General features: G+C 33.0%; 1 protein-coding gene across 5 annotated transcripts in view; it reads right to left on the bottom strand.

Annotated features, from left to right (window-relative positions):
- ASCC3 (activating signal cointegrator 1 complex subunit 3) overlaps positions 1 to 13823 on the bottom strand; it is a 338200-nt gene that overhangs the window by 109828 nt on the left and 214549 nt on the right. For all 5 annotated transcript variants that reach the window (XM_086316372.1, XM_086316373.1, XM_086316374.1 and 2 more), the window contains 7 exons: positions 13085 to 13261; positions 9773 to 9998; positions 8172 to 8326; positions 5316 to 5414; positions 4203 to 4371; positions 2441 to 2661; positions 319 to 404 (listed from right to left, as the gene is read on the bottom strand). In XM_086316372.1, the coding sequence (XP_086172498.1) occupies positions 319 to 404; positions 2441 to 2661; positions 4203 to 4371; positions 5316 to 5414; positions 8172 to 8326; positions 9773 to 9998; positions 13085 to 13261 (1133 nt within the window). The remainder of the gene's footprint in view (positions 1 to 318; positions 405 to 2440; positions 2662 to 4202; positions 4372 to 5315; positions 5415 to 8171; positions 8327 to 9772; positions 9999 to 13084; positions 13262 to 13823) is intronic.

Below are 13823 nucleotides of genomic sequence, written 5' to 3'. Positions count from 1 at the left end.
ACATGCAAAATGCCTTCTAAGCAGTTTTTGGAAGCTACTTTGAAGTGTGTGAAAGAAAAATAGAGACATATCTTATTTTTCTTTTGTTTTTGAATCTAAAGTTTTGAGAAAATTTTCTTGCCAAATAAAAGTTTAAGTAAATTAAGGGCTTTCATTTTTCAATCTTGAAACAAGTGAGAATATTGATAACATTTTAACTATAACACTTTTAAATAAAATGAAAATCATTTAAAAGCATTCAACAGTTTTATGCAAATCTTTTATTTCCTGATCTTTTTCAATTATTCATCACATATCTTCTGAAAAGTAAGAACTTACTTTTTACCAAGTTTTTCTTCTATTCTAACTTTCCAATCATCCATTCGTTCACGTACTAGGGCTTTTAAGGGTGCAATATATACTGCCTAAAATGGGGATACAAAAAGATCTCATAAAAACAGTGACATCATTTTCAAATAAAGGTAAACTCAATAAAATTTATCAAAATATAAGTGTAGTTAAATGTATCTTTTAATACTGAAAGACTTAAAATTTTAAATTAATGGGAAAATGTCATTAGCTTAAACTACATTTAGCCAAAGTAAGACTTGAATGTAACAAATCATGAAAATACTGACATAGATAATTTTAAATATTTTTTAAAAAGCACCATTGGTATTTTCTTTAGGTGGTTTATAATGAAATTATCATTTAAAATTTTTTAATTTTAATTGGAGGATAATTGCTGTACAATATTGTGTTGGCTTCTGCCATACAACAACATGAATGAGTCCTAAGTATACATATGTGCCCTCTCTGTTGACCCTCCTTACCACTCCCTACTGCACATCACCCCTCTTGGTTGTCACAGAATGAAATTATCTTTTAACATAATGTGAAAATTTTTTAAAAACTAGGAGATAATAAATTATATATACTATAACCCTTTCATGAAAAAAGCTACTAATTTTGAAATTATACAGATAAATAATCCAGCTGTTTAAATTTTAATGTAGATTTTATGGAAGACGCCAATGCCAGTCATACATTTTAGGTGTTCTACAATTTAGAAAACAAAAATAAATTAAAAATAAAAAACCCTGGTCTTTAATAATCTAAACTTCCATACAGATTACTTACTGGAAAAAAATTCTTTCCTGTATAGAATGTTTCGAATTTAGAACAGAGCTCTACTGGTTGTGTTAAATTTGTCTCCTAATGGCTTCCCTAGTAGCTCATCTGGTAAAGAAGGCGCCTGCAGTGCAGGGGACCCTGGTTTGACTCCTGGGTTGGGAAGATCCCCTGGAGAAGGGATAGGCTACCCACTCCAGTATTCTTGAGCTTCTCTGGTGGCTCAGATGGTAAAGAATCCACCTGCAGTGTGGGAGACCTGGGTTTGATCCCTGGCTTGGGAAGATCCCCTGGAGAAGGGAACACTCCCTGGAGAAGGGAATGGCCACCCACTCCAGTATTCTTGCCTGGAGAATTTCATGGACAGAAGAGCCAGGCAGGCTACAGCTGGGGGGTCACAAAGAGTCGGACACAACTTAGTGACTTTTGTTTTCACTTTTTTTCACTTTCAATGGATCCATAGCCACATAATAAACTTAAGAGTGAAAGAAAGTAAAAGTGAAGTCGCTCAGTCGTGTCCAACTCTTTGCGACCCTGTGGACTGTAGCCTACCAGGCTTCTCTGTCCATGGGATTCTCCAGGGGATCTTCCTGACCCAGGGATCGAACCCAGGTCTCCCGCATTGGAGGCAGAAGCTTTAATCTCTGAGCCACCAGGAAAACATAAAGTTAAGCAGGGAAGAATAGCTACTAAATGAAAATCACTGAAAAAGGAAGTTAAAACATTTCTAAAATCACAAATGATGAGGAAAAGAGTGCATAATTCTAATCATAACAAATAAATTCACTTTTTTGGAAAAAAAGGTTTCTGAGAGTACTTCACATTTCAAGAAAGCTTAAAATCAACACTTATTTGACTCGACACATTATTTACATTAATAATAGCATGGCCATTTGGAGAAATGTGGAATAAAGGCTGCCTTGGTATTTCCTGAGGGTAATCAGCTGAATTTATTAACGTATATTTCCTTCACAGCCAAAGGGTTTGATTATGATTAATGATTATGAATCATTATATTTCTTATAAGTATGGCTATGAACTACATATCTTACAATGAAATTTCCTATGAATTATAGATACTTTACAATGAGGAAAGGACATGTGAGTGCCAATAAGTACATTAGAAATCTAACTAAAGGACTCCAAAGTATTAATATAAATTTCCTTGTGGCCATTTACTCATATATTGATCTGGGCCCCCGTGGAAAACTCACAAGAGAGTGGCAAATCTATTCAGTAAGTCCTGCCAGTATATTTAGAACTGGCTAATTTACAGATTATAAATTATGTTTTATAATTGAATGTAAATATGTGATTGTTTCCAACTGACCTTTGAAGTAGGGTACTTGTTGAAGACTCTGAAAATGGCTAATTCAGCTGCAACAGTCTTTCCTGATCCAGTGGGTGCTCCAAGTAGGACATTACAGTCTGTGTGATACAGCGTATGAAATATTTGTGTCTGCACAGGGTTAAAGTGGCTGAAGTTGTACAGTGCTTCATATGCTTCACAGCCCAAAGCTGTGACAGGTAAAGGCTGAAGATCCAGTAATTCTGAAAAGATTCAACAAGTACATACAAAACTGGAGAACATGCACATTATAAAATACTGTCTTTTTGAAACAACTTATAATAATCCTTAATGCTTTAGAGGGAAAAAAGGATTAACCAATTCTTATATACTAGTTACAGATCTCCCCCCCGCCTCATTACCACAATTACGATATTGACATATCATAATTTTGCTTTTCTGGCAGAGCTCCCTCTAAGACAGTGCTAATGATCTTCCAATCAGGAAAGAGATCTAAATGACAGGTATATGGATATATGCATGTTTTAGAAGAAAACTAAATTTACACCAACCTGTAGAAGAAGGAAAACCACTTGCAAACTAGTATAAAACAGTTACTAAGAACAAATAACTCTTCATTTGTTAGATAATTGACAAAACAGAGTGGTTGAGTACACTGTTGTTCTAGACAATGCAAACTAACAACCTAAAATAAGAAGAAACTTGTGTGGGAGTTTTAAATCAGAGTATGACTGGGTAAATAAGAACTGTGCTGAGAAAACATGGAAAATCCTAGCTGATTCGAGCTCAGTGGAATGCCTGAATATATACTTGGATCCACACAGAACTAGAAATCATTGAGGTTACATCATGTATTTTTTAATACCAATTGATATGTCATGATGGTACATTTGTTGCATTTAAAAATGTAGTCAGAAAGTCATCTAAATACATAAATAAACATGCTTATCCACTCAACAAAGAAGGGATTAAGTGAGAATTAAAATATAACATCAATACATGTTAAAATCAGGTACTACAACCATAGAGACCTAGTAGTGATGTTGGTAGCATATGTTAAAAACACCCACAAAAGAGAAACAGACTCAGAGACACAGAGGACAGACTTGCGGTTGCCAAGGGGAAGGAAGAGAAGAGGGATGGACTGAGAGTTTGGGGTTGGTAGATTCAAATTATTACATTTAGTAGGGATAAACAACAAGGTCCTAATGTATACCACAGGGAACTAGTCTTAATATCCTGTGATAAACCATAATGGAAAAACTATTAAAAGTGTACATATGTATATCTAACTGGGTCACTGTGCTATACTGCAGAGACTGACACAACACTGTAAATCAACTACATTTTAATCAAAAAATAAAGCACCATTTTTAAGTTTTTTATTTTGAGATTCTAGGTATCACAAAGCTTATTTGATGAAAGAAAATCAGAAAAGTCTTCTTCAATGAATAGATCAATAGATATTACAATTTCATTATTTTTTGAGAAATCATAATGATTATAGAGATGAAGGTACAGTAATACAGCAACAGTGAGTGTCATTCTTGTTAACTGAACTAGGCTTAGTTTAATGTATTTGGAACTCAAATTAAAAAAACAAATTTAGGCCTGCATTAGTGTCTACATTTGATTTCGAAAAGTCTCTTCTCAAACTCTATTGATAAATAAGATGCGTTTTTACTTAAATTCAGACAATTTTAAAGCATAGATACTTTTAAACATGAACTAAAAACAACAATTTTGGAAAATCAATGATTCAAGTTACTATTCCACATGTTACCTGTATGGGGAGGATGTCTCTCTGGTAGAATCAGGTGTTGAAAGTTGATAATACATACAGCCTCAGCTCCTAACCATCGATCAGACACTGCTCGGATGTAGTATTGGGAAGGCAGAGGCTCAAAAATAGGGATTGTAAATACCAGTAGTTGAGCTTCTTTACTGATGACCTAATGTGAAATAAAGTATAAAATGAATATGGTTATTCTAGTAGCCTAGAGGCCTTATTATTCTCTTGTAAAAACAATGGTATCTACAGCAATATGTACTAAAGAGAAAGAAAATATCTTGGATTTCTAAATAGCTGAGATATTCAGATACTTCAGAAACTTGTAGGTGGTCATCCTCTGAGGAGATCTGATATTATAGAAGGAAAAACATATGCTGAACTTATAATATTTACATATACATATCATTATGTATTATCAAGTTACCAATTTAACTCATTATCATAATTTTCCTAACTTCATTCATTCAAGTACTTAACTTCATGTTTACCAAATTATTCATTTAATATTTAAAAAAAATCTTTCACTACCATAAGTGGAATAACAGAGCACTTGGCATAAATAAAAGATAGTCATGAACACAAATGCAATGAAAATAAAATATTGCTATAAAATTCTATAGATGTCCACTCAGGCCTAAAGCTTGTTTCTCTTTGATAAAAAGAGAAATTAGGAATGAAGCATCATAGTGAATTCCATCAAACTGAGTCTTTCTGGAACTTTAAAAAAGAATGTCTTTTATATAATGTACTCAGTAGTCTTAATACTGTGCCTGTATAACACTAAAGTTATTTTTTATTCATTTAATTTTAAAAATTTTATTTATTCCACCCACTTGACACATTCCACCCCTCTGGAATCTATGCCTTAAACCATTAGAAAGATTATAATTCAATTTCTCAGATGAAAATCACATTGAATATATGAATATTATAACATTTAATCACTATTCTCTTTTAAAACCAAACAGAAACATAAAACATAATAAATAAAGCTTCAGTGGCATTATGAAATTGTAGAGAAATAGGTAAAAACAGAAATTATTTAGTTTATATTTTCTTTTCAATGATAGCAACAAAATGATAGAGTCACATAGACATATTTACCTGTTTTTTTAGAACTAGGAAATACTCTGAATGATAAATATGATCATTTGTAGGATCTTCTACCCAAATCCACCAGGGTTCTCCTACTGTCCCATGGACCTAGAAGGAAAATAGTATCCTAATACTATATATTTTAATTCAAGTAAGGGATTCTATTGTTAGCATTCCCAGAACCCATTCCTTTCTCTCTTTTTAACAGATTTATTGATATGGAATTTACATAACAAAGTTTACTCACTTAAAGTATACAGTTCAATAGTTTTAATACTTTTACAAAGTTTTGTGACCATCTTTATAATCTAATTTTAGGACATTTTCATCATCCCCTAAAGAACCTTGTACCCTATCCATCTTTCCATCATATCAACCTCCAACTCTTGACAACCACAGTCTATTTTCTTTCTCTATAGACTTGCCTGTTTTCGACATTTCATGTAAATGGAATCATATGCGACTGGTTTCTTTCACTTGCCATAATATTTTCATTCATGTCATAGCATGCATCAGTCCTACATTCCTTCTTACTAACAGGTAATATTCCATTGGATAGATATATTGTGTTCTGTGTACTCATTCCTCTCCATTTTTATTCCTAACAAAGCCTAGACTTGTTCAGTATGTTCATCTCTTTTTCTCTCTCATGTAACATTGAAGGTTACCCCACCTCCGAGAGTAATTTTGGTTAGCATACGCTAATCAGCTTATAGTATCCCCTTCACAAGAGCATGCGGCAAGGGACAGGCACATGGCCAGAAGTGGCCCAATCGGGCTAAAGAAAAGGTGCATGCTCTGGGCTGCTGAAGCAGGGAGTATTTTTTCCCGCTCTCTGTTAACTGTGAACAAGGAAGCATGAATACATTTGAGAAGTAGTAAAAAATATCAGCAGAGAAAAGAGATGGAAAGATCCTGGCTTTGGAACAGTATTCCTAAACAGAAGACTCAGTCATCTTTAGGGGCTCTTCTACCCATGGACCTGTCATTCTGTAAGAGGATGTATCTTCCTTGGGCTTCCCTGGTGGCTCAAGTGGTAAAGAATCTGCCTGCATTGCAGGAGCTGCAGGTGACGCAGGTTCGGTCCCTGGGTCAGGAAGATCCTCTGGAGGAGGGCATGACAACCCACTCCAGTATTCATGCCTAGAGAAGCCATGGACAGAGGAGCCTGTGGGCTACATACAGTCTATGGGGTCGCAAAGAACTGGACATGACTGAAGTGACTTAGCACACACACATACCTTCTTTTCCTTAAGTCAGTTTGAGACTACTCATATTTGCTATTCTTACAGCCAACAGTATTCTAACTGATAAAAGCAGCTATGCATTGTGGGAGATTTATTATGTATCTTAAGAGAAGAAAATAGGGTAAAAAATCTAAAACTTCTATGTATTCCAATATATAAAAACTAGAGTTTATGGCTAATGGTACTCTTATATTTTACATAAATTTTATATTTATAAAAATATTAAGTATAATTTTCTTTCATCTTATCCTCACAGAAATTCTGTGAGAAAGATAATTATTATTATAATACATGTTTACAGATGAGGAAACTGAAAGAATGAATGGTTAGGACACTTTAAGGCCAATGGTTGATTTCAGTTAGGGCTATGGTTGGGTATAATAAAATGCATTCACCTTAAAGAGGTACTAATGTCATGCAGACGATGACATTATGACAAATATTGTAAATATGCAGACAATATTTACTTACACTTAACTAGAACCTTATAAAGTAGGCACTGCTATACTACATTTACTGATTTTCATTCCCCACTGGCCTCTTGAAAGGACTGACACTTGCTTGTCTGTACCTGCAATCTCCTTTCTACTGTACTCTTTGTATAGTAACTGGTACAAAGATAGACCTTAAAGTTATTGAGTGTTTCCCTGGTGGCTCAGTGGTAAAAGAATCTGCTTGCAATGCAGGAGACCCAGGATCAATCCCTGGGTCAGGAAGATCCCCTGGAGAATGAAATAGCAATCCACTCCAGTATTCTTGCCTGGAGAATTCCACGGACAGAGGAGCCTGGCAGGCTACAGTCTATGGTGTTGCAAAGAGTAGGACATGCCTGAGCAGCTAATACACAAAGAATTACTGACTGAATAAGAGGATCCAGAGTGGATTTTCAACGTGCGTATGTGTGTGTATATACACACACACATACACACATAGTAACAGCTAAGTTTTAGAAGAAAGAACAGAAGTAGGGGTAAAAACAGAAATAGGAAAGGGATGGAAGCCAAAGAAGGACATTTGCAAGGACAATGTATAGCACTTAATGCTTATGGAAATAAAGAAGATAACTAAGGAAAGGCTATTTATTATGGCAATCAGTCAGTCTTTGGTGATCACTGAAGTAGTTGTCCCAGTGGGAATCAGACAACCAGGAGGTAAATGTAGATTACTCCTTCTACAAGTCTAACAGTGAAGAAGAGAATGATAGTTTGAGAAACATCAGGATTTTAAAAGGGCTCTTTTAGCATGAAGAATCTTGAATTTTAAGTACATTAAAATGACAGAGTACATACAGCTAGAAAAAAAAATGAAAGAGGATAGAATTAAACAAAGTTGCTATGGAGTTGAAACCACTATACCATTGTTTCATGTGACATTTTAGGTTTCCTATAATTCTCTGATGGAGTCTCATTGGTTGACATATTATTCATCTATTATACCACATGCTTACCTTGAGGATGAGAGTAAATACTATTACAATGTTTTAAATGATTCTTCAATGTATATTCTTTTTAAAGGATTTTCTATACGCCTTGAGGACAGATGTAGGGAGGTATAGTTGAACCTGGAGTACAGACATATTTCCTTAATGTAGGTAGATTTAGGTGTTTTCCATGTCTACCTGATCATTCCAAGAGAAATCAGGAGAGATGCTAAGCGTCACTCGGAGGACAGTCCGTGTGATGGGCTGAATGGATGCTTCCATCGTTACAGAAGGAATCTGATGAACACATTGTTTGACCTTGAGCCCAATATTCACATGATGCAGAATGTGACCTGCAGGGAAAACATCACTTAGAAGAAATGTGTCCAGACAGGAAAGAAGCAATAAAATCTGACTTGTAAATGGGATTTCAGAGAAGGTGATTTTATTGCTTGTTTTATGATTTGCTATGTAGAATGGTTGACATTCTTGACCTGGCATGTTTGAATATTTTTTAATAGTTAACTTGAATTAGCAATTCATAGCTCTGAAAACCAGTATCAGGATTTTTTCTTTTTTCAGCTATTAATAGGGTTCTTAAAATTACTGAAACTTGATAGTTTTTAAACTACTATAAACAGTTCTACTTTTCTCCTAGTCAGTTTAAGACACATTATAGGAAACACAGATAAAATATAAAATATGGCCAATCTAGCACAAAATTAACCACTTATATATGCATATTTTCATAAATGTTGAGATCCTGAAATATAGATATGCAGGAAAGCATCAGGGTGGCATTGGGGGGCTCACAAACAGACGTGACTAACTAGAAACATTTTCCTACTCTAATTCAAGCGACTAAGTGGAAATAGGTTATATTTTTTATAGGATCAGTATTTCTTGTGTCCTGGTGGTTCATAATATAATTTTTTTAAAGCACATTTATAAGTAAACCAAAATGTTTTATGTACACTAAAGTTTGAAACTAAGGTGATTCCTCTTATTTAATAAAATATTTACATTAGAAAATGCGAGTAATCCCAACTTTCTAGTTCATTTATTGATACCTCCCTTTTTTCATTCCATCTTAGAAGTATTCTTATTACACAGGGGAAATAACTATCCCAGCCTCTCCTTGTATCTATGGGCCTTTTGCCAAACCCCTGTTCTCCTCAGCCTGCCTCCCTTCATGCGTAAAGCTTATTCTATTCAGAATCTGAAACATTACCTAATCCGTGTTTGTTCAACAGAATGTTAAGGCACATGGCAAGATACGCAGGGATAATTTTTCAGAATTATGTGGAAAGCATAGAAGACCAAATACTATTTACATACTGATACCAACAGTATTTAAAGATCTATACATATATAATGATGAGGCTCATTTAGAATCTGAAAAATTGTACAGTGTATTGCTGACATACTTTTTTTATTGAAATACTGTTGATACACAACACAAAAGGCAATGAAATGAATTAAATATTGACAAATAATTTGAGAATAAATGTCATTAACTAATTCTCATTATTTGTAGCTAAGATTGTATCTGTAAAATAATCAAGGGTATGACAACCTAAACTCCATTTTAACTAATAATTTCATTGAGTAACTACATAAAATTTAAAGATTTTTCAGAAGCTTAAATTTTGCTTGAGTTTAGATCAATTAAAAAACAAATAAAATGGTAAAAGTTTATCTGTAGTAAAATGAAAATTCATAGTGCTTTTTGTAACATTAAGCAAAATATTTTAATTGCATGTAACAGTTACATTAAAACATTTTTGCTTCCTTCTTACCTATTTCATCTTTCCTCATATCTTTCAGCTTATCCACAGTAAGATTTTTTTCTTCTAATCTTGTTAGAATGTGTGGTGGTAAGACTGAAAATTGTCTCAAAGGGCTAGTCCAACCCCAAAGCCTCTTGTCAATGACTTTACTAAGATTCAGGAGCCTGTAGGTCATGGCAGGCCAGCGTTTCCTCAAAGCAATTTCAAAAAGAGCACGGACAATTCTAGCTGCATTCTGAAGAATGAAAAGGGGGATTGGTGGTTAGGTCCAATGTCATTTTTAATTTATCAATGAAATTATTATTCAGACTCAGTTTAAAAAGTATGTCAAACTGCATCCTTTAATTGTGGGCAACATCTATCCTCATATACCTCTAATTATCTTTATTATTTTTACACAAGAATAATCGATCCTTTTATGTGGATGCTATTCTGGTTAATTCTCCAAGAATAGCTTTATTTCCAAGTTCTTAGGAAGTTCCACATCACATCTCCCTAAACAGGAATGAAGCAGATGAGACAAAAGGCATGTGAAATATTTAGGAGGTTATGGAAACCATTTAGAATCTAAGAGACAGCAGTGGATGTCCTTGGGTATACAGTGTAATGATCAAATTTATAAAGCTGTTTGGAGAAATGCAGAAGACTTGGGATCTAGTCAGAGAAAAATTAGTGAGAAAAGAATAACAAAAAATGTTGATGAGTGCAACTACCCATATTAATGGCTTCCTTACAAACCAGGCAATGCGCTCATTGCTTTATATATATTATCTCATTTAATTTTTACGACAAATGCATTTGGTCTTGATATTATGATTTTATAGATGAAGATACTACAGTTTAGTGATTTTAATAATTTGGAAAGTTGCTGTCAGAGTATCTTCTGAAAGCTAGATCTAAACATTAACAAAGTTAACACCAAGATTCTAAATTCAGTGACCTGAGGAAAACTTGATTCACAGACATATAGAAAGACACAATAATTGAGGCTCTTTTTCACATAATTAGTTTTCATTTGTTTTGCTTCCTTCTATTATTAACTTTTCAGATCGTTTTACGGAAGATTATTTTAAAAATCATGACTTAGAGACATCTATAATATCTAATAACATGTGAATTTGAAAATGAGGAATGTTAAATCTGGTCAAAATCATAAAAATAGATTAAAAATAATGAGATTTTAAATAGAAAAAAAGCAAACATGATATGGCTTGAAATTATGAGGTGAAAAATAATCGTAAGAGTTAAGGGCTTTGGTTTTACATTTTATAAAAAAGTGTTATTCATCTTTTGATAAATTCGACTATTTGTTTCAGTATTAGAAATTTAAAAAATGGTATTTAGAAGCATGTGAGGCTATCTCTAATATGGTTCAAAAATGATAGGATGGCTCTCATTAGGCATTAAAATGATAAATAAATTGAACATTTTATAGCTATCAAGTAGGTATTCCTACAGATTCTCTTCTAAAAACTGTTAGCCTAATTTTTTCAACTGTGTTTGAAAATGCGTTTTAATATTTCAGAGCCTGTGGTTGTTCCCTAAAAGCTAAAAGAAATGGAAAGAGAAATTCTGTGTGACATAATACAAATAGGACATTTAAATCTGGAATGATACAAATTGGGTGGGAACAATGATCAAAATCTCTAACATGCAGAAGATACAGGCTCCTTTATAACACCATAGAATAAAAAAACTAAGGATTTATTTTAAGGGCTGAGAGAAAGTCTCAGGAGTGCAGAAGGAAGGTACCATTTTACAGATCTGACAGTGCTTGTGGAACTAGTAATGGCTTAAACTTCAAACAAACAAAAAACCCCCAAACTCAACAAAATTTATTTAACGCAGTCAAGAATGATAAACCGATAGGAGCTATTTAAGAAGAACCAGGGATGCCTTGAGATACATCCTCAACCTTCTGAGACTGACTTTCTGGGTACCAATCATGAGGAGACCATGAATTTTATATTGTAAAGCAATTTGTAAATCAGTCTCTGATAATATCTTCATAATCTTGAATCAAGCAGAAATGTGGTCAGATTATCCATCCAGAATGCAGTAAAACTTTGCCTTTTCATTAAATCATTAACTATTTCAATACAAAACCATTAGATTATATAAAATGACAATATATTATCTTTCAGAAAAACAGGTAAAACAAAAGACTTTAAAAACAATGGTTCCTTCTACAGCTTTAGGCTTTTGAGAATACATATATTTTTCCATGGCAGAAACATATGAGTTGCAAAATGAAAAAAAAGATGTTTTCACCACATCCATATTTACTTTATATTTGAAGTCATCATCTAGTTTCTTGGTTACTTTGATTAAATTACTGCATTTCATTCAAACTGTTTGCTAATGTATCTTGGTTTACGTTTGTAAATATTTCATGTTTGCAGTTGTTTCAAAGTACTCTGGTGTATACATAGTTATTAACAGTAATCATTTAACACAAACACACTTTTTCTATATTAAGCCTTTGAACAAAATTACAAAAAGAAACCACATAATGCAATAGTTTCTATATTTAAAGGATGATTAACGTTTTATTCTACTTAACCTACAAGAGGTATTACTCAATAAAAATAATGGAAAAAAGTATTTTTGATAAAAAATATTTCTCCCTAGAAGGAAAACCTCTCATCTGAAAGGTATATACTACCACACACACACACACACGTCTACTTTATATATTGCATGAGTTCTTGAATATAAAAACATTAATATTACAACATTTTATATTATGATAATTCTAAAAGCTAAATATTTAATGAGCTGCAATTTATGGATTAATTTTCTTTCAGCCCTCAATTTATAAGAATCAGCTTAGTAGGGAAGATGACTTTTTAAAAATAAAAGATATATCATACTGAATATATGATATGAGGTACATTTATTAAACTCTGTCTAATGGTTAAAAACAATTGTTTACATTTCTAACTTTTGAGAAAAGCTACAAAGTTTCCATAATGTTTTCTTTTTGCTTGAAATATTTTTGTAGTATTGCTCTAAGTAACAGAAATGAACTTGACCATTTAAAACAGAAAAAAAATCAGATACTGATATTTTTACATGCTAAAATGTAAAAGAGCAACATTAAAAAAAAAGCCAAAATGACAACCAAATCTGACCTCTGTTCCTGATCTAATAGCATAAAATGGAATAAAAGACATACAAATTAAACAGAACCAGTTCTAAGATAAAATGCTGATTTAACAGCATGTCAATCATGAACCAATACATTATAGCATGAATTAATTCCTTGAATCTCTAAAAGTAATCAAGGAAGAGAAAACAGAAAGGGAGCAATATTTTTACCTGTGCAACGTATGCAGAATCTGATATGAGGGAGAAACTGTCCACCTCCCCTCGGCTGATGTAAGTTTGAAGCAGGATGTTTATTTTCCCATAACTGTTCTCTACACCTCCAGGAGCTGAGAGTTCACAGAAATTGCTTAGTAAGGTATCTAACTCCTCTATTTCCTCTTCTCTGACCTGGAAGAATCATGATTTTATAGAATTATCTGGGCTGACTTATTTAAAATGTTTACACTGAAATTAAACCATACTACATGTGTTCTAAAAGTTTCCATGTCATTACTCAACATTTTTCTTTTGTATACTAAAATAAAAACAATTTTTTCATAGGCTACTAATAAAATACAATGAAAAACTACCTTGAGACTGATACAGCTACATTTTATTATTCATCACCAATATTAAAATTGCCATTGACATATAAAAATTTGATACGCCACAAAAATTAAATCTTCTGACCTCACCATCCTTATATTGATGAGATTTCATTTTTTATTTGACCAGAGTAAAACCTCTGCCCAAATGGATTACAGCAAACTTGAATTATCTTCAAATGCATTCATTACAGTCATATATTTTTATATGGTATAACACATTCATAGCTTAAAACTGTGAAGTACTATGATTCAAAGCATTAAAGTTTTCACTGTTAATAAGATTAAATTACAATATGACTACAGAAATATTCATATCTAAGTCTGAATCATGCATGTCCTTTATATTTTCTTCAGTGAACCTT

This window comes from Bos grunniens, chromosome 9 (genome assembly GCF_055505025.1).
Source record: "Bos grunniens cultivar Pamir isolate PY7600 chromosome 9, Bosgru_T2T1.0, whole genome shotgun sequence".
NCBI lineage: Eukaryota > Metazoa > Chordata > Mammalia > Artiodactyla > Bovidae > Bos > Bos grunniens.
Note: the sequence above shows the minus strand (reverse complement) of the source record. Positions and strands in the feature narration are given on the sequence as shown.